General features: G+C 42.7%; 1 protein-coding gene across 2 annotated transcripts; it reads left to right on the forward strand.

Annotated features, from left to right (window-relative positions):
• The first annotated feature begins 26 nt into the window (after nucleotides 1-26).
• On the forward strand, nucleotides 27-17,312 carry RQCD1 (RCD1 required for cell differentiation1 homolog (S. pombe)). Of its 2 annotated transcripts, none has more exons than XM_015416184.1 (8): nucleotides 27-224; nucleotides 6,740-6,919; nucleotides 7,613-7,728; nucleotides 9,424-9,533; nucleotides 11,539-11,648; nucleotides 13,708-13,806; nucleotides 15,121-15,212; nucleotides 15,660-17,312. In XM_015416184.1, exons 1-8 carry the CDS (start codon nucleotides 201-203, stop codon nucleotides 15,832-15,834), a joined length of 906 nt encoding a protein of 301 aa, XP_015271670.1. In that variant the 5' UTR covers nucleotides 27-200; the 3' UTR covers nucleotides 15,835-17,312. The 2 variants fall into 2 exon arrangements, with proteins under 2 accessions (XP_015271670.1, XP_015271675.1); XM_015416189.1 differs by having other exon boundaries at nucleotides 15,666-17,312.
• Nucleotides 17,313-22,399: the final 5,087 nt, after the last annotated feature.

The raw sequence follows: 22,399 nt of genomic DNA on the forward strand, positions 1-22,399 counted from the left end.
CGTTCGCTTTTCGCGGGGAGGTTTCACTGCGCATGTGCTCCTCGGGTCTTCTCTGGCCGGCGGCTGATGCCCGGAGAGGTCAGAGGTCACGGCAGTGGCAGGAGCGTCGGGAAGGGGGCGGTGGCCTGGGAGTGGACCCATCATGGCCGCGGCTGAGGTAGAAGTGGTTCCTTGAAGCGGCCGGGTAGAAGTTTCCGACCATGCACAGTTTAGCGACGACTGCGGTAAGGCTAGGCCTGTGGTCGTTTTCTCCGCTGGGGGCAGGGAGACGAGGGGGCCCGGCGCCTGGTGGTACAGAACGTCCCTCTTTCTCATTGGTTGGTGAATTTGGGGAGGGGTGGCGGTGGCAGAGGCGACACTTTTCCCGCCAAACAGGGGGATGCTGATTTCTTCCACTTCCCCCCCCCCCATTCATCCTGGCGGGGGCTTCCGCTTTGCTTTGGGAAAGAGAGCCGTTGGCTTCTCACGCCGGACTCGGCGTTGTTTGTTTCACATGTGCTAATAATCTGTGCAGGTTTGTCGTTGCTTGTTGCTCGGTGCTGCCGAAATATGGATGGAGAGGCTAATGCCATAGATGAAATCTTGTTAACTGATGGGTGGCCGTCATATTTTCATATGTCGTATTATGCAAATGAGCTCTAGGTACAGCTGTCATCTGCGCTAGGCCCACCTGCACCACAGATTTCAGATGCCTTCTCGATGGGGTACTGTTCTTAAGTGTTGCTTTAGACACAGGAATCAAATGGCAAGCGTGCCTTGGAGAGTTGGAGCAATAGTGGTTAAGTGTGTGGACTCTAATCTGGGAGAACCGGGTTTGATTCCCCACTCCTCCACAGGCAGCTGCTGGATGACCTTGGGTAAGCCATAATTCTGTCAGAACTGTTCTCTCAGTTCTGGAAAGAGCTCTCTCAGCCCTGCCTACCTCACAGGGTGCCTGTTGTGGGGAGGGGAAGGGACGGGAAAGGAGTTTGTAAGCCGCTCTGAGACTCCGAGTGAAGGGTGGGGTATAAATCCAATCTCTTCTTCTTCTAGTTGGGGGGAATGATCCTGACCAGTGAATCACTGTCTACAATGTTACTTACATGAAAGCAACTCATTTGGGAATTGTTTCCAAGATTACAGGCCAGTGTTTGCTATAGAGGCATCTCCTTAGTAGTGGCAGAGAGATCGGTTTTTATGCAGGGGATCAAAGCACAAATGGGTTATGTCAGGGCTTCCCCTTTTTCGCTCAAGGTGCACTAGGGAGTAAAAATACATGATAGGAAATTGGTGTTCTTCATAGGGTATTTATGTACTTCTCTTTATAACCTACCTTTCTCACTGAGGTTTAAGGCAAATTTTCTTCCAGAGGGGCATCTGGCATTTGGTGCTCCGTATGTGATGTATATTGAGCTGCGGTGGCTCAAGTGGTTAAGACGCTGAACTGCAGGCTGTGGAAGGTCAGTAGTTCAGCAGTTCGAGACCTGGGTGCCGCAAGATGGAGTGAGCTCACGTCTCTAGTTCCAGCTCCTGCCAACCTAGCAGTTCAAAAGCAAGAAATTGCAAGTAGATAAATAGGTACCACTTTGGTGGGAAGGTAACAGCGTTCCGTGCGCCTTGGTGTTTAGTCATGCTGGCCATATGACCACGGAAACGTCTTCGCACAGCGCTGGCTCTTCGGCTTTGAAACTGAGATGAGCACCGCAACCCTAGAGTCGGATTCGACTGGCTTTCGAGCAAGGGAACCTTTACCTATGTGATGCACAGGAGAGGTGAAGAGGTTTCTGTCTTCCCTATCTAGACTAGTTTAGTGAATCTGTTTTCTGTTGTAAAAGTCAGGAGGTTAGTGATCTCTGCTGGTTGATGGCAAATACTGTGTTAACTTTGGGCAGAATTAGATATTACTTTCTTTGACAAGCCTTTATTGGCATATGTATATACATACAATAGGAGATCAGAATACATAAAAATCAGAAAATACAAATCCATATAGGGTAAAATTGGAGCTACAGTGCAGAAAAACAGCATAAAAGCGGAAAAACCTATAGCCATAGCACTAAGAAGAAACATTGCTACTGTTTCAGTTATTTCTGTATCTTGATTATCAAGCAAAAACAACCTTAAAATTGTCAGGAATTACTGGGAATTGAGCTAATATAGGGTACAGAAGATCCTGGCAGGGCACCAAATAAAAGGGACATTGAAGGAGAACATGGGGGACAGTTTCAACACAGTCCTTCATACAAAGACAGCACCTGCTGGAGTAGGAGATCCCCTGGAATCTGCCAGAGAGAAGAGCAGAAGGAAGAACATTAAGTCTGGCCAAGGAGATGGCTCTGTGCAAATTTGGAGTTATAAGTTGATAAAGATATACAGCTGGAAGATCTGCATTTGGAACAATCCCTAAATTTAGGGGAGAACAGGTTCTGTTAGCCAAACTATAGAGAGTTTGAACCCTGAGCCCAATAAACTAGATTTTACTTTTTAAAAAGCCTCAGGCTCAGAAAGCAAAGGTAGAGATTCTAAGGGTAAGTTCAAGGAGCAGATTTTGGCTTTGATGTGAGACAGCCAGCTAGAATTGGCAGATTCAGAAAGTAATTGATACAGATAACTAGAGGGGTCAGAGTTGAAGTGGAGTCGCAACCAAAATTTGATGGTGTGGATCCATGCCTTAGTAGCCATCAAATTCTGTCCGCACTCCAAACATAAAGCAGCATATGGCACACACATGAGTACCCCCATGATCTTTTGCAAGAAATTAAGCAAACTCCGGAGCACAACAGAAGACAGGAGAGCCTGGCATGATGTGGTCCATGGGGTCGTGAAGAATCCGACTTGACTGTGCAACTGAACAACAACATACAGTGATTGAGCTCCAGTTTTAGCATTAAAAGCTTTGAGTGCAGCTGGCACATATTGGTTTCCACAGTCAGAAAAATAAAAATGATTGCTGCAGCACTGACTTTAGCTACATTAATAGCCATTCTGCGGTGATGGGTCCAAGTGGCACTACAATGAAAGTGGATGCCTAAGTATTTGAAGTGCCTGACCTGTTCAAATTTATTGCCATTAATAGTCCACTTATATAATTTCCGGGAATAGGGATAGACCAATGTCTTTGATTTTTCATAGTTCAGCTCCAATCTTTCAGTCACACAATATTCGTGGCAACTATTTAATAAGCGGTTTAATCCAACATAAGATGTAGACAAAAGAACGTGTCATCCGCATATAATAGCAAGGGAATAAGAGCAGAGCTGAGTCTAGGGCTGTGGCCACCAACTAATGACAGAAAAGGGGCAAAATCATTAAGAAAAAGATTAAACAAGTGGGGGGCTAAAATGCACCCCTGCTTAACCCACCTCCCAATAAGGATTTGAGGGGAAAGTCTCCCAATTAGATGTTACAAAGAAACAGCATTCCTGTGGCATTGTACCACCGCCATCTCATAACATGTAGTAACGTGATAAAATAATAGTGCAGCATGATGTTACAGCATTGCATGTTTGTTTTACTCAGCATTAATAGGAGAGGTTTGCTATGTTTGGTCGCAGCCAGTAAGGGTGGTTTTCTTGAAAAATTTGAATTGGACAATTTTCCAATACAAACTTAAACAGTGTTAGCAAAAGAAGATAGATATTCCATATACAAGTACTGTATATCCATGCTTCGTATCCTACATTTAGTCCATCTGTGATTGATTTGTAACCCAACGACCCTGACAACTGTAGAAAAACAGAGACTGTTTTTGCATATGTGGGGGTGGAAATTTTTCCATGGGAAAAATATATTTTCCCATAGAAAAATAATGAAATGCTGTATCACAGGTGGCAGCCCTGTTTTTTTGCCATCTCTTCAGCAGTGTGCCTAGATGTAGCAGTGTATTTTCTCCACACTTATGTTTTATCATTTTGTTACTTGCATTGTCCTTGGCAGACTCACACAAAGCCTTACTACTTTAAATAGTGGACAGCTAGATTTCTTTCAGGTATAGACAGTTATAACAGGAATTAGTCTAATTATGGCATTCATTTTTAATTGTTCACTCTTGAGGTTCTGGAAGTGCATAATGGGTAGGATGGTACAGTTTATGCCACTGGAAAAAAACTTAAGTAATATTTCCATTTACACAGAATATAATTATGAATAGAGGCCTCTTTGAAGTGGCCATAAAAACAGTTTCCCTAGCAAAGTACCTCCTTATTTCTTAAGATAAGTGCAACAATATATGGCTGCAGCTAGAGATGTCTTACAAAGACAATGCTGTGAATAAAAGTAGCAGTTACCCTGCAAGAACAGTTTCTTATGATCTTACTTGTTTTCATCTGGTTTCCTATATTGCTGAAAGTAATGAAGAAAAGAGAAATGGCTGTAGCTACTGCCACTTTTTTTATTTCTCTTCCCACCCCGAATGCTGCTGGTCTTATTTCTTTCCCCTTTCTCCGTGTCTGAGTTGGTGAGCCTGTTGCTCTTTGACTGGGAGTCAGGTAATGAACATCCTTCCTAAACAAGAGTTGTACAACATTAATCCTCAAAGCTAAAATAGAGTTGGGTGCCTGAAACAATAGTCAAATATACAAGGACCCCAGAATAGGAAGAGTAGGTCAGAACAATAGAAATGTCGCTCTACTTCTTTTGGCATGGGTCTACCATGGAGCAGAGTGCAAGCTGATAAGGGATGCAGAGTATGCTGGACCATTGTTAAACACTGGATGATGGTAGCTTTAACTTGCTTCCTCAGTGCTCACTTTTATCCCACTAAAATTTATAGTATAATACAAAATTATTTAATCTGGTTCCTAACCTGCTCTAGTATTTTACAGTTTCGCTCATGTCTGTCTGTCTAATAATCAGGAAGAGTTGCCAGTTCCATTCCCCATAATGAACAGAGACCCTGCTTTTAGTTGAGGTAAAAGTTTCCTTCCACTTGACTGGCAGAGGCTGTCCCATTAGAAGGTGAAGCAGAGTGAATGACCTAGATAGTAGGTCATGCAAGAACTATGATCTTTGCCCAAAATCCCATGCAGAACACTGAGCCCATGATGGCCAAACTCTCCAAGGAAATCTTGGGTCTGTGTCATTGTGTTAAGGAAAACTTTTTACTGCACACTGGCAATTTATAGAAGGTAAAATGATTAACTGTTGTGCTTGGTAATGAGGACTAGAGGTCCTGTGCTTGAGTCGGGGTGGTTCAGGGGTGGGGTTCCGACTCCCGACCTTCGACGGGGCACCATTGGTGCCAGCGCTGGAGGTTACGAGTTTGGAAGTGCTCCTGGATGCCTCCCTAACAATGGAGGCCCAGGTAGCAGCCACTGCCAGGTCGGCCTTTTACCATCTTCGGCTGATCAGGCAGTTGGTTCCCTTCCTCGACCGCGCTGACCTAGCAACAGTGATCCATGCTATGGTTACCTCGAGACTAGACCACTGTAACGCTCTTTACATGGGGCTGCCCTTGTTGCAGATCCAGAAGCTGCAGCTAGTGCAGAATGCTGCAGCCAGGCTTTTGATGGTTCTCCCCAAGTGGGAGCACATCCAGCCTGTGCTGCAGTAATTGCACTGGCTGCCAATAGCATACCAAATCCACTTCAAGGTGCTGGTTCTTACCGTTAAAGCCCTATATGGCCAGGGTCCAGCATCCCTGTGGGGCCGCCTTTCCCCATATATACCCCAGAGAGCACTTTGGTCAGGGTCTCAAAATTGATTGACCCTCCCTGACCCAAAAGAGGCCAGGCTTGCTACTACCAGGGCTTTCTCATCCCCATCCTGGTGGAACGAGCTCCCAGAGGAGATCAGGGCCTACAAGACGGAGCTCTTCCGCCAGGCTTTCTGCTAGGGTGCCGCCACCATTCTAGAGCCCTGGCTCTTGGGTTTAATATCTAGCCTGAGCCGCAGGAAGATCCTGAGCAGAAGGATTTTTAGAGAGTACGCTGAAATAAGCCATCTTGAGTAACTATTTTTTGCACTTTATGAAACTGTATTAATAATGGAATTGTTTTATATGGTTTTATGTGTTTGTAACTGTATTTTATGTACTGACTGTGAGCCGCCCTGAGCCTGCATTGTGGGTAGGGTGGGGTATAAATGTGATTAATAAATAAAAATAAATAAATAGACTCCCCCAAGTTTCAAAAAGATTGGACCTGGGGTCGATTCTGTGGGCACCCAAAGAAGGTGCCCCTATCCACCATTGTTTCCAATGGTGGGGGAAAACAGCAAAAAACCCAACAACCCAAGAACTGATGTCAAGCCAGAGAGTTTCTTCAGTAGAAACTGAAGGTGGGGGTGGGATTTTTCCAAGCACAGCAGAACCAGTGCATGTATCGAGTACCCCACAGAACCTCTTCAAATGCTGTTCGACTGTGGCTATTCTGTTTTCCTGGATAATCTCACATTCTGGGGGATTATCCAGGATTGGCTACTCTTGATAGCCAAAAACACATACCTCTCTATTTCCAGCTCGAATGCATGTGGACTACTATCTGGCAGCTAAGAATTTGGAAGCCTTGTTTTTGCTTCCCAGCAAAATATTCTGTGCTTCTCCCTGCCCCCATCAGTATTTTTTGTGTGTGTTGATATTTTAGGTTTACCTTAAACCTGAAATCTTGATGTGCATTCACTTTGAAGCCCCATTGACAGAAGCTGGACAATCACCCCTGAGTTTACATGGAAGTGTCTCCTTATTACTCTTGTTTGGCCTTGAAACTTTCTATGAGGCAATAGTAACAAGTTATTTTTATTGATCTTAAATCTTCATTCAAAGCCTGTGCCAACAGCACTGGCCCAGGTTGATAGAGAGAAGATTTATCAGTGGATTAATGAGCTTTCCAGCCCTGAGACTCGTGAGAATGCACTGTTGGAGCTTAGTAAGAAGCGAGAGTCAGTACCTGATCTTGCCCCGATGCTATGGCACTCCTTTGGCACAATTGCAGCTCTCTTACAGGTGAGTAAGATGCGTACTTTGACTGAAATAGCCGGCCATACAATTTGTTGGGCACCAGCCTCTGTTTATGTCTGCCATATGGTTTGGAAGCTGATATTCTTAGCAACCATGTGAATGAACTGTGATTCAGGAGGTCCAAACCTCATCCCTGTCCCTTACTCTTTTTCAGCTTTAGCCCCACCGCATCTTAATGTGAGGTACAACTGGCATATGCTACCTTGAATCCTGAAAGTGCTATTTAAATGCATAATATTGATATTATTTCTTAACTCATTAAACGTGTATGTATCAGCTGTCCTGGAAGATGGCAGTGAAGAACTTCAGCCAGCCTAAGTAGTGACATTTTGTACATTAAATTTGTAGTCATGGGGGAATGGTTGGATGCATTTGTATTGCAGCTATTCTGTAGAATCGTTTGAGCTCCCACACAAATAGTTCTGAAGAAGTGCGCATGCACACAAAATCTTATACCTTCAGTAAAACTTTGTTGGTCTTAAAGGTGCCACTGGACTTGAACTTTGTTCTAGTTCTTCATAGTTTTTGTGGGCAGCTTACTTGAAATTCTCCATCAAAATAAAAGTTTAGTCATAAAGGTCACATAAGGATTTTACAACTCATGGATATTGGAGAATGTATAAGAGGATAGAAGTATTTCCATGCAAATGTGTTTTTTCCTTCTGTCCCCCATGCCAGGAAATTGTAAATATCTACCCATCTATAAATCCACCAACTTTGACAGCTCATCAGTCCAACAGAGTCTGCAATGCTCTGGCACTTCTGCAGTGTGTTGCATCACATCCAGAAACTAGGTAAATGTGCTCTGTGTGCTGGTTCTCTGGAAAAACTATTATTTTGCAAACAAACTTTAAGCCTGAGATTAGGGGGAAGAGTATGCAGTCAAGCTTATGATCGCTTTCATCTGACAGAACAAATATCAGATCTTAAAGATGGCTTCAAAGCTGCAGATAGAGTAGCCTCACAGATTTCCATATTGTGTGAAGTATGACTGTCTCATAATGTGAGTTCCACTTCAGTAGGCTAATTAGTTACAAACGGTACAATTGGTTCCCAGTGGAACTTGTGATTGTTATCTTTTTTTAAATTGCAGGCCATTGTACTGCATAGGGTTAGGGTTAAGAGTGTATAGTTAAATTAAGTGGAACCAAAGCCTTACACAGGAATATGAAAAACTTACAAAAATTCATTTGAGGGTGTATTCATTATCCGCTGTGGTAGTAAAATGTTACCAAAAAACCCTTCTGTGGAGGCAGGGGACTATAAATACATGAGGTGGAATGTTAATTTTTTAATAGACTGTCTCCTCATATTCACACCAACTTTGCTACTTTTAAAACTGCTATTTTATTTTAAATTTGAAACAAACATTCTTTTGAACAGAAGATGTTAGAAAATGAACACACTGTCATAAACTGTGAAGAAAGGCATTGTTATTAATCACTTACATTCTTGGGTTATTTTCTTCTCAAGAATGTATCTGTCTATGGTGAGGTAAATGTTCCGTAGAGAAAGCCCACTATGCTGTTGAAAGCTTTCACAGCCAGAGTTCATTAGTTGTAGATTTTCCGAGCTGTGTGGCCGTGGTCTTGGCATTGTAGTACCTGACATTTTGCCAGCATCTGTGACTGGTATCCTCAGAGGTATAACACAGAAAGATGGAGTACTCTCTGTGTCAATTTTGAGAAGAAAAATGGTAGGCAGGTAATTTATATCTACTCAGCCCTACCCCACCTTCCTGAGTAGATATAAATTACCTGCCTTCCATTTTTCTTCTCACATTGACAGAAAGTACTCCATCTTTCTGCGTTATACCTCTGGCGAAATGTCAAGTACTACATTGCCAAGACCACGGCCATACGGCCCGGAAAATCTACAACAACTAAAGAAAGCCTACTGTTTGTGCCAGCCTTCTGACACTGTAGCATTTCTCTTTAGTGCTTCCATGGGTCAGTTTTTCTTTGCAGAAGTCACAGGACATTTTTTATTCCAACCCATTACATTGGTTGGGATAAAAAAGGACTCCAGTGGTGAAATCAATAGACTGGGGAGGGGGGTTATGCCCCATGTGGCCTTATTATTTTACAGAAAGAAAACTAAGTGGTAAGTGGCTATGGTTAGAATTCTGTACCAACATGCAGGTGACAGTGTCCTGGGGGACATTGCTTACCAGCGTGCTAAAGATTCTTTCCAGAAGGACAAAAACATACAGCTACTTCTCTGACTTTTGCTTAAAAATTGCCAAAGAGGTTAGATTTTTTCCCATTTTGTAGCTCTTGCTTGTACAGGTGGGTGGTGAACCCAGCCCATCATAATTTTTTGCTATTCCACACTGCCTCTGATATGTTTTAAAGTGTTAGCAGAAATCCAGGAATAATTTCTCATATTGTATGTTAGACCTTGAACAGCTTTAGGCTACTGTGTCGGTAGATTGTGTCTATTCAGTGTTTATATTCTGCTCAGAAGCCATTTTTCTCCTTTTCTCCTAGGTCAGCCTTTCTTGCTGCTCACATACCCCTGTTCTTGTATCCCTTCTTGCATACTGTTAGCAAGACTCGCCCCTTTGAGTATCTGCGACTCACCAGCCTTGGAGTCATTGGTAAGTAGCTACTCTGATGCTGAGAATACTGTCAACTCTCTTTTGAGAAACTGAATAGTTTGGTTTAATCAGTTAGAAGCATCCCCTTGACCTGGGGTCAACTCTTGTGAAAGATGTTTCTTTGACAAATTATCTGAAACTAAATAGCAGGCTGTCAGTGCCAGGAAGAACTTATGCATTGTGGTTCAGTAGTTTGCCACATATATTTTCCAGAAACTTTGTAGCAAAGGGACAATTCAGACAGGAATGGAGTGAGATCAAGAGTGAGAATATCTGCAAGTTTTATTCCACTTTTAATTGGCTAGTTCTTCCCTTTAGTTTTCTCCCAGGATTATTTTGCAAATTAAGTTGGGACAATATAGAATGTATGGTTTATATCCAGCAAGCCATGATTGGTGTGAAGAATCTGGAAGTATGCCTCCTGCTGCAGCCGGCTGAGTCCCCTGGACCTTCAGAAACAGAGTGAAATTTTTAAAGAGGGAGGAGGGAATCAGTTAAAATGTGTTTTTTTAATCTGGTGCTCAGAGGAGCTTGGAATTTCTGATTACGAAGCTCAGCCCAACCTGTCTAAGCATGCGATTAAATGAACTTTGTAAATTAAAAAACAATATGCAGTACTCCCTGAAATTTAAGGATCTTGTATTTATAGCCTCAAGAATAGCCTGTTGCAATACTCTTTGTGTTGGACTAGCTTTGAAGAATATTTAGAAATTTAGCTGATATAAAGGCGAAAGATTTATGCGATCTGAAGAGAAACCAGAGTTCGAAACTTCCGCTGATATAAAATTCATAAGACAGGGACTGAAAATCAGAACTCTGGCAGTGATGAGAGAGCAAAGGCTGTGGGTAAGGGTGGGGGACTGTTAGAGAGGATGGGCCCTTTATCCTTTGCACAAAGTCCACAACTCAGGGAAGCTCACAGCATACCCATTCTCCAATCCCTCTGGCAGGAGCTCTTTCAAGGTGGTAACTACCTGCTAACCACATGCCCTACTGTGCAATGGCCTTGCTCGCTTTCCTGGAACAGGGTGTGGTGGTACATTGGGGAAGGGTGATCAGAAGAGCCACAGGTGTCTCCCAAGCTACTGTCATTGGTTTAGTAGTATTTTGACTAATGGAGGGTGATTGGCTTCCCATTGATACATAAAATCCATAGATCTCAGTCATTTATAATGAATCAAGATATAAATGTAGTTGCCAGTCATTGAAGAGTTCACAGAAAACATCCTGAATCCCAAACACATACAGAATAGTTTCATGTGCAGAAAAGTTTTTACATTCTATAGCGTGGAGGGTTTGCATTTCAAGTATTTCAGTGACTGAGGGAAGAGTTCACACAAAGAGGAAGAAAGGGCTACGGAGTCTTAATAGAAAAAGTTGTATATTTGCATGATTGGCACAAGCTTGGTCCTGCTGGTTCTTGATCATCTTCTGTCCTCCAGACTCTCTTCTGTACAGAGAGAATGAATCACTGAGTAAAACTTTTGGAGGAAGGTGACTGTATCTGAAGAAGTGTGCGTGCACATGAAGGGTTATACCTTGAATAAAATTTTGTTGGTCTTCAAGGTGCCACTGGACTCAAACGTTGTTCTAACATGTTAGTAATTCCCCGTTGTAGCCCAGACAAGGGCCAGTTATCTATTTAGACTAACATCGTTAGCTACACAAGAACCAAGAACAGCAGTCTCGTACCATTTCCATTATCTTTTTTGTTACAAAATTATACTAGTATTTAATTGGGTTTTGTTAGTTCTGCTTGTTTCCTATAATTTTGCTTCTGTGAGGATAATGATTAGAATGTGAACTACAAGTGGGGAGACCAGGGTTTAAAGCCTTATTCTGCTATGACGCTTACTGGGTGACCTTGGGCTAGTCATCCCCAACATGCCTAATGGGGCTGTTGTGAGGATAAAATGAATCAAGAGAGCCATGTATGCTGCCCAAAGCTATTTAGAGGAAGGGTGGGATCGAAATATTAAAAATAAATATGTGCGTATTTTTGTAGGGGCCTTGGTGAAGACAGATGAGCAAGAAGTAATCAACTTTTTACTGACAACAGAAATTATCCCTTTGTGCTTACGCATCATGGAGTCTGGCAGCGAACTTTCCAAAACGGTATTGCTTTTAGTGTTATGAACTGATTGTGGTTTCTTGGCTGCTTTCTCTTTACTTTCTAATGCATCATGTACACCATGTTCCTGCATGTATCAAACCTGTTTGCCACACAAGGTTAGTTGGCTGTTTCCCTCTGGGGGGGCAACTGCAGATGTACCCTGTTCAAATTGTCATGATGATGTCTTCCTTCTTTCCCATTTTGTGCTGTTTTCATCCAACATGCTTTTATGCTTGCCACAGCACCTGAGCACAGTGTACCTTCAGACCAAATTATTCTCAGGATCTATTAGGGAAGAAATAATTGTTGTTTAAGCACCGTCCAAGTTTCAGCATTACATGAGATATGTGGACAGGTGTGGTTCATGTGACCCTGGACAGTCTTCATACTTCACTTCATGCTATTCATTCCCTTCGGTATTTTTCATCCTTATACTAGGTAACTGATTTCAGTGACAGTAGAACAGCTGCTAACCACTCTGTACCATTGAAGCTCATGTTTCCCCCCACCGTGGTTTGGTTTGTGTTCCCTCTGGTCAAAGAGACCAAAGAGATTTTAATTTCCTTATGTGTGGCATCAGGCCAGACATTGAGCTCCACCACTCTGTTCCAGTTGTACACCCAGCAGCATGAAGTTTGCACTTAATTTCTTAATGGCTAAAACTTCCTTTCCTAAGCTAAAATGTGCTTTGACCAATCCTTTCAAGCCTCTACCTTGACCCAGAGTTTTTTAAAAATAATCTTTATTAATAGGAAAATTTTACAAAGTTTAATTTATCTCATCATAGTGTAATATAAAAGCTATAACAAAAAATAAGCTAAACAAACCGGGGGGGGGGGTTTCAGGATTTCAACACAGACCTAGTGGGGCTTTATCCAACAAATTGGCATCTGCAATTGGATCCATCTCAAATTATTTCTTCAATTTGAATCTTGTAGAGAAATAATTTATAAAACAATCAATTAATTGGGTCTCAATACATTGAAATAATACATTTTTAAAAGTTCCAAAATGCAATTTAGACACAAAAATAATGCAAAACCAGAACAGTTATTAGAGATACAATTATATACAAATCTCAGCAATAAAATACTAATTTTTCATCTTTGAAAACAAGGGACCAAAGTTCTCAGAATTAATAGTGTTAAATTGTTTGTTAATTTGAGATCTGAAAGTAGTTGAAAGCAATGCTCCCCTCTGGATTTTTTTCCTGAGGAGGCAATGGTTGTTTTCCGTATTCTCTGATTGATTGCACCTGGCTTTCCGAATTAATTTGACACATCTCTTAGGGCATCCCGTTTAGTTGAGATTTTGTTAAGTTGTTGGAAAATAGCTACCATGGTGTCTGCAGTGAGTAAACAAACTTTAGCATATCATCTTTGAGTTTTTCTCCCACATTTTCTCCTGGAGCTACCATATCTAAATTAATGGTCTTTAAATTAGCTGCCGAGTCACAAACAGCTTCCTCCCTTTCAGCCACTTCTGCGTCATTCTCCTAAGGATGCAGCATTTGAGTACTTTGTTCTTTTAGTGCATCCCTATCCTTAGCTCTTATATTAGGGAAGGTAAAAGATATTCCACTCACCAACAATGCTCCCTCTATGCTGTGGAGTCTGGTGAGCAAAATTTCTACTTTGTGAGCTACTGGCATTAAAGTTGTGAGCAAGCGATTTGGCTACTGCATAGATTAGTTAGCTCTCGAGCCATCCTTCCTGAGCTAAGACAAAAATGTGTAAGCCAGAGGCTAAAAAACTGTGAACTAGCTCACACTAACTCAACTTAGAAGGAACACTGTTCACGAATTATTCCCAGAATGAATCATCTATGCACAACTGTTTTACTGACTTGGGGATAGAGGCTGGTGGTGAATCAGAGGTCCTCCTGAGTCTTATATTTCTTCATTTTTTTCCTTCTTTGACTTCTCCAAAGCCATAAGTTGGAGTTATTCCACAACTTCTCGACCCAGAGTTTTTGATGTACTTAGGATGTGAAGGTCCATACAAATGTTCTATACTTAAGCAATTCAACAACTTGTTCATCCCTAACTTCTTCTGTCTTTAGGTTGCAACTTTTATTCTGCAGAAGATCCTGCTGGATGATACAGGGCTGGCTTACATCTGTCAGACTTACGAACGATTTTCTCATGTTGCAATGATTTTGGTAGGCTGTTCTGCTTGTAAAGTTCTTTGGGGAAACTAAATGGTCTCTAGGGCAAGATGTAGTGAGTTTGCTTAGGAGCCCTGTAGGATTAAGGAGCCCTTAATCATACAGCAAGGCCAGGTTCATTAAGCTGATCTCAGGGAACAAATCTGTGCCAAAGCAAAACAGAGGAATACCACGTCACAGTATTGTATTAAAACTGTTCTTGTGTGAGGGCATTCCCTTTTGGAGGAAGTTGCAAGTTCTCAGGTAACTGGGGAGTATATCACAGCTGTGATGGCACTTTAATAAGATGAGCCACCTTTGTGACAGCTCTCTGCTCTTCAATCAATTCCTGTTCTTTTTAGGAATCTGTGATCCAGCTGCACAAAATGTGAACTATTAGAGGTCCTAACTTAATAGACTAGTGCCACAGTTCAAAGAAACTATAAACACACATAACAAAACTACACACTGTGTCTTTGAAGTTCTTGCTGCAGTGCTCCAGCCAGGCAGTTTAAAATTTCTAGCCTCTTCAGCTGTTGGAGCTACTGCTTTGAAAACTTAAAAGTCCTGGCTGTTCATGCAGTATTTGCTTATACAAGCATATAGTTTCTTTAGACAGTTGGCTGCACTTCCATTAATAAACACTGCACTGTTGCTTCCTTATCCAGTTGATACACTTCATATTTTTTTCTTGTGTGTCTAAGTGCTATTTAATAAATCCTTTAAAATATAAAAGGAATTAAGGTAGAAAGGTAGTAAATGGGTTTCGTTACCTCTTTTTTTTTTAACATACCAATAGAATTTGAGTAACTAGTGTTGGGTTTTGGCATAGTAGAATGTATAATATAATTGAAGGCAGAGCTTGCTGTATCAAAAAATATTTGTCCTGCAGTCTTATATCCCAGCCTCTGCAGAGTTAAGCCAGTGCTCTCAATTTGCATTTACACAGAGTTTGTCTAAGTGAGACTGAATTGGCCAGAAATATTTAAAGGATCATTAATTACCCAGGAAATTGTTTCCACCCTTCCAAATAGGACTCCTCGTTGCTATAGTAGTCTTTTTGTTTTCCATAATGGGCTAGAACAGAGATCCTAGGCTCCTACCTCTGCTTTTGCTCTTGCCAGTGATTATTTCAAGGGAAGTACATATTGTCTAGGCAGCAGCATGTATGTCCCAATAACTTTATTTGTGTAGTGCCACCAAGGAGCTAAATTATACTGGGTGGGTGGAGTGCAAGTAGCAAGGAAGGATGCGAGCAAATACTCTTGACTTTTCCATAAGTTCCCTTGTTCTAATATTTCTGTCATTTTTATTTTTTTTTAATCCCAGGGTAAAATGGTCCTGCAACTGTCTAAGGAGCCTTCTGCCAGGCTGCTGAAACATGTGGTCCGGTGTTACCTTCGCCTTTCTGATAATCCAAGGTAGACACCTTAGAAGTTTCTTTAAGTCTGTTGGCAGAGATGGAGGAATCAGTGTTTTCTACTTTCCAGTAAGGGGCCAATTGCCTGATCTACCGGAGATGGAAAAAGGCAGACCTGGCAACTGCGGTGACCTGGGCCTCCATAGAAAGTGAGGCATCCAGGTTCACCCCAGGCTCCTCACCTGGGCTGGCACAAGTGGCACACCATCCAGGGTGGGCAGTCCAATCTTATAGAAAGGCTGGTTCTTAATGAAAGGCTGTTGGTCTTTGTCTGTAGGTATAGTTCTGATGTTCCAGTAGGTAGTTTGGGAAGGATGGGGAAGAGGATATTGTTGTTTGGCATAGATGGGTTTTAACATTAAGGACCCCTACAGTATTCAGGAGGGGGGCTAGCTCCCCTCTTGTCCATGTGAGTTTATTTGTTGGCTCCTCTCTTTCTTGTCTCCTGATGTAGGGCACGGGAAGCCCTCAGGCAGTGCCTTCCTGACCAGCTGAAAGACACCACTTTTGCCCAGGTTCTGAAAGATGACACCACCACCAAGCGTTGGCTGGCACAGCTGGTCAAGAATCTGCAGGAAGGCCAAGTCACCGACCCCAGGGGCATTCCCCTTCCTCCACAGTGACAGCCCAAGGAAGTGACCAAACCCAGGAGGAAACAGCTCAGGTTTACAGAGAGCCAGGAACCAATGACCTCTTCCAGATCTTGTCAGGCATGCATGGGTAGCTCCTTGGACTGTCAATGGCCACCTGGACTGCAGCCCATTCTATAGCAACCTTTCACCATGCCTCTGAGGATCATGACACCAGCAGACACAGTTGGGACAGAGAAGCCCTTTCTTGGGTGTGGACTTCATTGCAGTGATCAGTTGTGCAGCAAGTTTGGCAGGGCCTCTGCTAACAGCACGTCTCCCTGTCTGGTTCAGTGTGGCAGGCTTGGGAAGTGTTCCTCAGTTTTTTTGGTTTTTTGTTATTCAGTGTTTACATGTGAGTTCAATAAAAGTTGGTCTGGTCATTTGACCTTCTTAGGGGTACCTTTTGAGCTGCACCTAGCTCTAGACAGAGGAGGCCTGTTTACCTCTTTCCAGTTGGGAACAATACTTTTAATAGAGGCGACCCCATTATTCTTTAGAAGGACAGCTGTTGTGGTTGGGAACCTTTGAGTTTTAACTCCCAGGGGAGTGGGGCATTATGGTATGTCCTCAGCTTCTTAAATTTTTCCTAGTAGGTTGGAAGGCAATGAATTCCTGGACTGCATTCCTTTGGCCAAGCATTAGAGCAGCCCTTGCCTTGGTGACTGTATTTGAACCAGTGTCAAATGTTCCACGAATCCACCTCCACTTCCTTCCTTGTTGGTAAGACCCAGAATGCTGCCCAAACATTTCTCCACTGTTCAGACTGTGTCAGAGAGGAGAGGTTATTGCTTGCGTGCCATGGCTCAATGCCAACAAGCCATACAGCCTTCATTTTGTTGCAGCCAATGTTAGTATAGGGTTAATGCTACGGGTGAGCAGACAGCACAGGGACCAAGAGCTATTTCGGACAGCTAGTAAAGGCTGCAGGTATTTCACCCTTGCTGGCTGGCGCTGGAAAGCATAATGGCTGCAAAACTCAAGGGCTTTAGTGCTCTTTATCCTCTCCTTACCATGCTACCAAGCTAAGTGCATCCAGTTCATCAACTTGAAGTGAACCCCATTTGTTGGTTCCTTAGCTAAGGAGCCATTAAGCAGCCTGCAAAGCTTTAAGCAACCTTTTGCCTGCCCTCTAAAGAACAGAAGCAAAATAAAAGAAGGGAAGGGGGTACGTAGAAGAAATAATCCAGGCTGTCTGTCAGTTGCACAACAACGCTGGAAGCAGCTGGCTTCTACGCCCTTGCCAGACCTCTTGGCCTCAGCACCCGCTGCTCTTTTGGGTAGGAACGTATCTTCCCTTTTTTAAGTTTTGCTGATGGCTGGCCAGGCCATGCCAAGTGTGTCTTAACTCTTCCGTCTCTACATGAACTGCTTTTGCTCTTGTAGCAGCTCCCAGTTTTATAACAGCCTTGTCTTTCCATCCCCTTCTTTGAGTGCTTCTGTTTTGTAACTTAAATAAAAAATAAGCTAAATGAACCTGGATCCTCTTTGACTTAATGTCTTGGGAGCAGGAGGGTGGCAGGGAGGGTTGTAGGAGTCGTTATAAGGAACCATCTCTACAGAACCTTTCTTTTACCACTGAATGGCAGTGTAGCCTCTACAGAAAAAAAGGAATTATAGTGTGTTTTGCAAATGTTGCGCCCTCTTCATAGCCGGGATGTGTTGCAGCTGGTTTAGCTGGGTGGCAACTATTCATATCCACAGCTACGAAATGGGCTTAATAGTGCTGTGTAGATCAGAGATACATCTTTTTGGTGCTCAAGGAAGCAAAGGTAGTAGTAGAAAGCAAATAAAGACCCTCTAGTGGCCTCCAGCATTCACTCTTACTTCCTTGTCCAATAAGAAAACTGTATGGGGGAAAGGAATGTGTCGTTGGTTTGTCTGAATCTTCAGCAAGGCTGTAATTTGAATCAGGTATTTTCCCAGCTTTCTCTTGCACTCAGTTGTTTCTTGTAGGATGTATTTATATTTTTGAGTAGCCCTGCTGTGACGGCCCCATCCACTTGCCTCCCTTTCTGTTTCCCTTTACTGACTGAGCCACTGTAGTAATGTGTTTTCTTCTTTGCTGAAGAACTCTAGCTGTTCCACCATGTCACAGTATGATATTTTGGCTGTTGGTTCAGCCCAGGAACCTGAGGGAAGGATCAGGAACCTTCTTTAACTTAAACAACTTAAATGGCACTCAAGGCATTTTGAAATTCAAAAATAACAAAATATTTGACATAAAGGGGTGAAATCAGGGGTAAAATTTCTGAGATAATGAATAAATAACGGAGGTAAAATCACTACACGCACAAAGGAGCCAGTTTGGTGTAGTGGTTAAGTGCGCGGACTCTAATCTGGGAGAGCTGGGATTCCCCACTCCTCCACTTGCACCTGCTGGATGACTTTGGGCAAGCCGTAGTTCTGTCAGAGCTGTTCTTGAAAAAGAGCAGTTTTTGTCAGAGCTCTCTCAATCCCACCTACCTCACAGGGTTTTTGTTGTGGGGAGGGGAAGGGAAAGGAGTTTGTAAGCTGCTCTGAGACTCCCTTGGGTAGTGAAGGGCGGGGTATAAATCCAATTAGTTTCAGGCTAATGAGAGTTTCTTAAGCTTTTCACAGTGACTTAAATCTTTATGTTGAGAGGCTTTTGTTCCAGTGTTTTCCCCAAACGCTTCAGTACACTAACTCTTTTGGTTGTCAGAAGGCTGATGCACTCTTTCTAGTACCCAAACCTCTTCTCTTGAAACACCAGTACTCTTCTTGAGTTTTTAACTGACTCTTAAGGTCTCTAAAGGCAGCTTCTAACCGCACCAGGGATCTCTGCACTCTTCAGAGCAATCACCCTGTTTAGACTTGGTAGGGAAATTCCTTCTCTCTCTAGAAGATCTATCCCCTTTCCTTGGCTTGAATGGGAGTCTCTGTCTAACTACCCACTCGTCCTTGCCATCTTCCCCCAGTTTTGTCTGTGTTAAACTGCTCTCAGGGCTGAATTCCAAAACTGTCAGGACTCGATACTTTTCAGCTAGGACTGAAATCAGGCTGAATTCTCCTCAGCATCCAGTTCAGAAGTCTTTTTCTGTTCAGCTAATGCTAACCAATCAGATTCCTTGGAGCAGCCTGTCACTCAAGGCTCTCTGTTTCTGTGAAGAATTAACCTTTCACAGTCTTTCACCTGTTAGCACTTCTAAGCTTTAAAAGCACAGTCTGTCACACTTGACTTTGTTTATTCTCATAATATCATAATATAACCTGTAATTTGAGAACATGCATAAGGCTGGTGTAAAATATACAGGGCTTTAAAAAAAATCGTAGATTGTTGGTTTTCAAAACATTCCTGCCCTGAGTTGCTGAAGTGAGTTCTGCCTCACTATTGAAAGGAAGGGCTGCAATCTCCCTGTAACTATTAGTAGCAGTCTTAAGTCCTAAGAATCTTGTGCTCCATGAAGTGCCAAAAATAGCAGTGAATTTTCCAGGGAGTGCAATAGCAATTCCTGGGTACTGCCAGAAATGTAATTCCCCACACTCTTATCAGTTTGAGATCCAGGTTTTGAGAACTCAAGAGCTGGCAGCCTTAAATGACAGCTACACTTTTAAAGTTGAGGGTTCAATCCCATCCCACTGAAGCCACAAGGAGGATGCCATGTGTAGAATGCATGGTTAAAATTTTTGCAGGATGTCTGACTCCTCAAAGCACATTTTTTATTATCCCCTCCAAATCACAAATTAGTGTGGTAAAAACGAAAAGTCTAGCAGCAATTTGAAGACTTATTATGAGAGCTAGGATGGTGTAGTGGTTATTATTGAGCTAGGATCTGGTAAACTCAGGTTTGAATCCCCACTCTACCATGGAAGCTTGCTGGGTGCCTTGGGCCAGTTGCATATGCTCAGCCTAATCTACCTACCTCTCAGGGTTATTGAGAATAAAATGGAGGATAGGTGAGCAATGTCTTTGGGTCCCCCACTGGGAGAAAGACATATGGTGTTTAATCAAATGCATGGTATGCATAATCAGATAAACACGGTGTGCAGAAAAAAACGAATAGCTGTAGTCAAAAGTCAGAAAATGCAGGAGATAGACTGATGTATACATTTGAGCTGTGCATAGAACCAAGATAATCACAATAATGCACAACAGTTGTCAACCCCAGTGACTGTTGTGAATGCTTACTGTGTTACCTTGTGGTAGTCGTGTGCTGGTCTGAAGCAACTGAATAAAGTTTGAGTCCAGTGGCACCTTTAAGACCAACAAAGTTTAATTCTGGGTATAAACTTGTGTGCATGCACACAAAAAGCTTATTCGCAGAATTAAACTAGGTGCCACTGGACAAACTTTGTGTTACCCTGTATCTATTTGAACTTTGCATAGAAATAGGAAGGAGCTCAGACTGTGTCAGGGTGGATGAGTGAGATAATGTGTAACTATTATAATGCAGGTATAACCCAGAATGCTCCTTTTCCCTGGGGTATTAATTATCTCTCCTTATATATAATTGGGAACTGGGGTGGCACTTTCTGAACATCCCACACGCTCCTAAATCAGTTGGCTACATGATGTGTCACTTAGAAGCTGCCCCATCCACTGGCTGCGTTGCCTGAGTCCCGCCTCCCAACATTCTAAACAGTTTGCTGTTCCTCTCCCCCCCCCCCCCAAAAGCCGGTTGGAAAACGGGTGGTTTGCCTTTGGGGCCTGATTGGCCTTTGCCTCTAATATTCTAAACAGTTTGCTGTTGCTGTTGGGAGTCATTGAATGTGTCCTGAGGTAAAATACATATCCCAATCTTCCCTTAAATGGTCACAGGAGTTGCCAGTCTCCCTGTGGGGCCTGGAGATCTCCCAGAAATCACCGTGTTCCCCAGCCACAGCACATCATTTCCCCTACAGAAAATTTCCCAGCTATTACAACTGATCTCCAGATGACCAAGATCAGTACTCCTGGAGACAATGGCTGTTTTGCGCAGTGGACTCTATGGGCCTTCCTCAGTGGTTACAGTTATCAATATAGTATAGACACACATTCATAGACCTGTATACAAGATCTTTAGTACTCATATATTAAAACCAGACGTTGTTTCCTTGTATATTTGTAATTGTATTGCTGGTATTAGTGATGGGCCATAGGTATAGCCATATCAATTCCACCAATTATTCTGGTAACAGAGATTTCATAGGTCTGAATGTGTGTCCCTCCATCAAGCATTTTTACCAGCAATACAATTATAAATATATAAGGAAACAACGTCTGGTTTTAATATATGAGTACTAAAGATCTTGTATACAGGTCTATGAATGTGTGTCTATACTATATTGATAATTGTGACCACTGAGGAAGGCCCTTAGGGGCCGAAACGCGTTTGGTCTTCAGTAGGAAAGTGTTTACCCATCATATGTATTAACATTTGATACGTTTTTATAAGTCTGATACTTAAAGATTTTTATCAGTATATGTTTTAACATGTGTACATCCTAATAAATATTTGTACTTTTATAATATACATTGTTAGCTTAGCCCTTTGTTTCACAGTCTTATCTTGGGTTGAGTTTCTTCCCCCCCCCCTTTTTTTCCAGTTTTTGTCAGTGGACTCTATGGCATTATAGCCTGTTGTGGTCCCTGCCCTCCCCAGGCTCTACCCCTCAAATCCACAGGAAGTTCACAACCCAGAGTTCACAACCCTGTAACTGGCTATGGAACTGTCTTCCAGACTCTTGGAACCCAGAAAACATGGCATAGGAGGAGGTGGTTTTCTACCTTCTGCCACTGCATAGCCCCAAATTAACATAAGCCAACCTCCAGGCAAATCTCCAGCTATTAAAACTGATGTCCAGATGACCAAGATCAGTTCTGGAGACAATAGCTGCTTTGGCCAGTGGACCCTATGGCCTTATACCCTGCTGAGGTCCCTCCCCACCCTAAACCCTGCCCTCCCCAGGCTCTACCCCTCAAATCTACAGGTATTTCCCAACCCAGAGTTGGAAACCATGTAATTGGCTATGGAACCACTTTCCAGACCCTTGGAACCCAGAAGACATGGCATAGGAGGAGGTGCTTTTCTACCTTAGCTGCCACTGCATAGCCCCAATTAACATAAGCCAACCTCCAGGTGGCACCTGGAGATCTCCAGCTAACCTTCACATTGTGAAGACCTTGGGTTCTGTTATTAGAGAGTCAACATGGAATGTTTCCTTCAAGAGTTGATAAGTAGTAATTGATAAGAATTGTGATTGCTACACGCTCAGATAAAGCAAATATTGTGAAACGAATTTATATTGTGCAGCATTCGTTAGCATGTGAAGAGAATTTTCTACAGAATTACTACAGTAAATGATTTTGCAACATATCTTTATTGACTCTTTGTTATTTTTGTCATGGATGTTGTTGTTGGATTTCCTCAGCCTCCAGACAGCACCTGGAGATCTCCAGCTATTACAACGGATGTCCAGATGACCAAGATCAGTTCTCCTGGAGACAATGGCTGCTTTGGCCAGTGGACTCTATGGCATTATACCCTGCTGAGGTCCCTTCCCTCCCCAGGCTCTACCCCTCAAATCTACAGGTATTTCCCAACCCAGAGTTGGCAAC

Source organism: Gekko japonicus, unplaced genomic scaffold, assembly GCF_001447785.1.
Source record: "Gekko japonicus isolate JY-2015 unplaced genomic scaffold, Gekko_japonicus_V1.1 scaffold2609, whole genome shotgun sequence".
Taxonomy (NCBI): Eukaryota; Metazoa; Chordata; class Lepidosauria; order Squamata; family Gekkonidae; genus Gekko; species Gekko japonicus.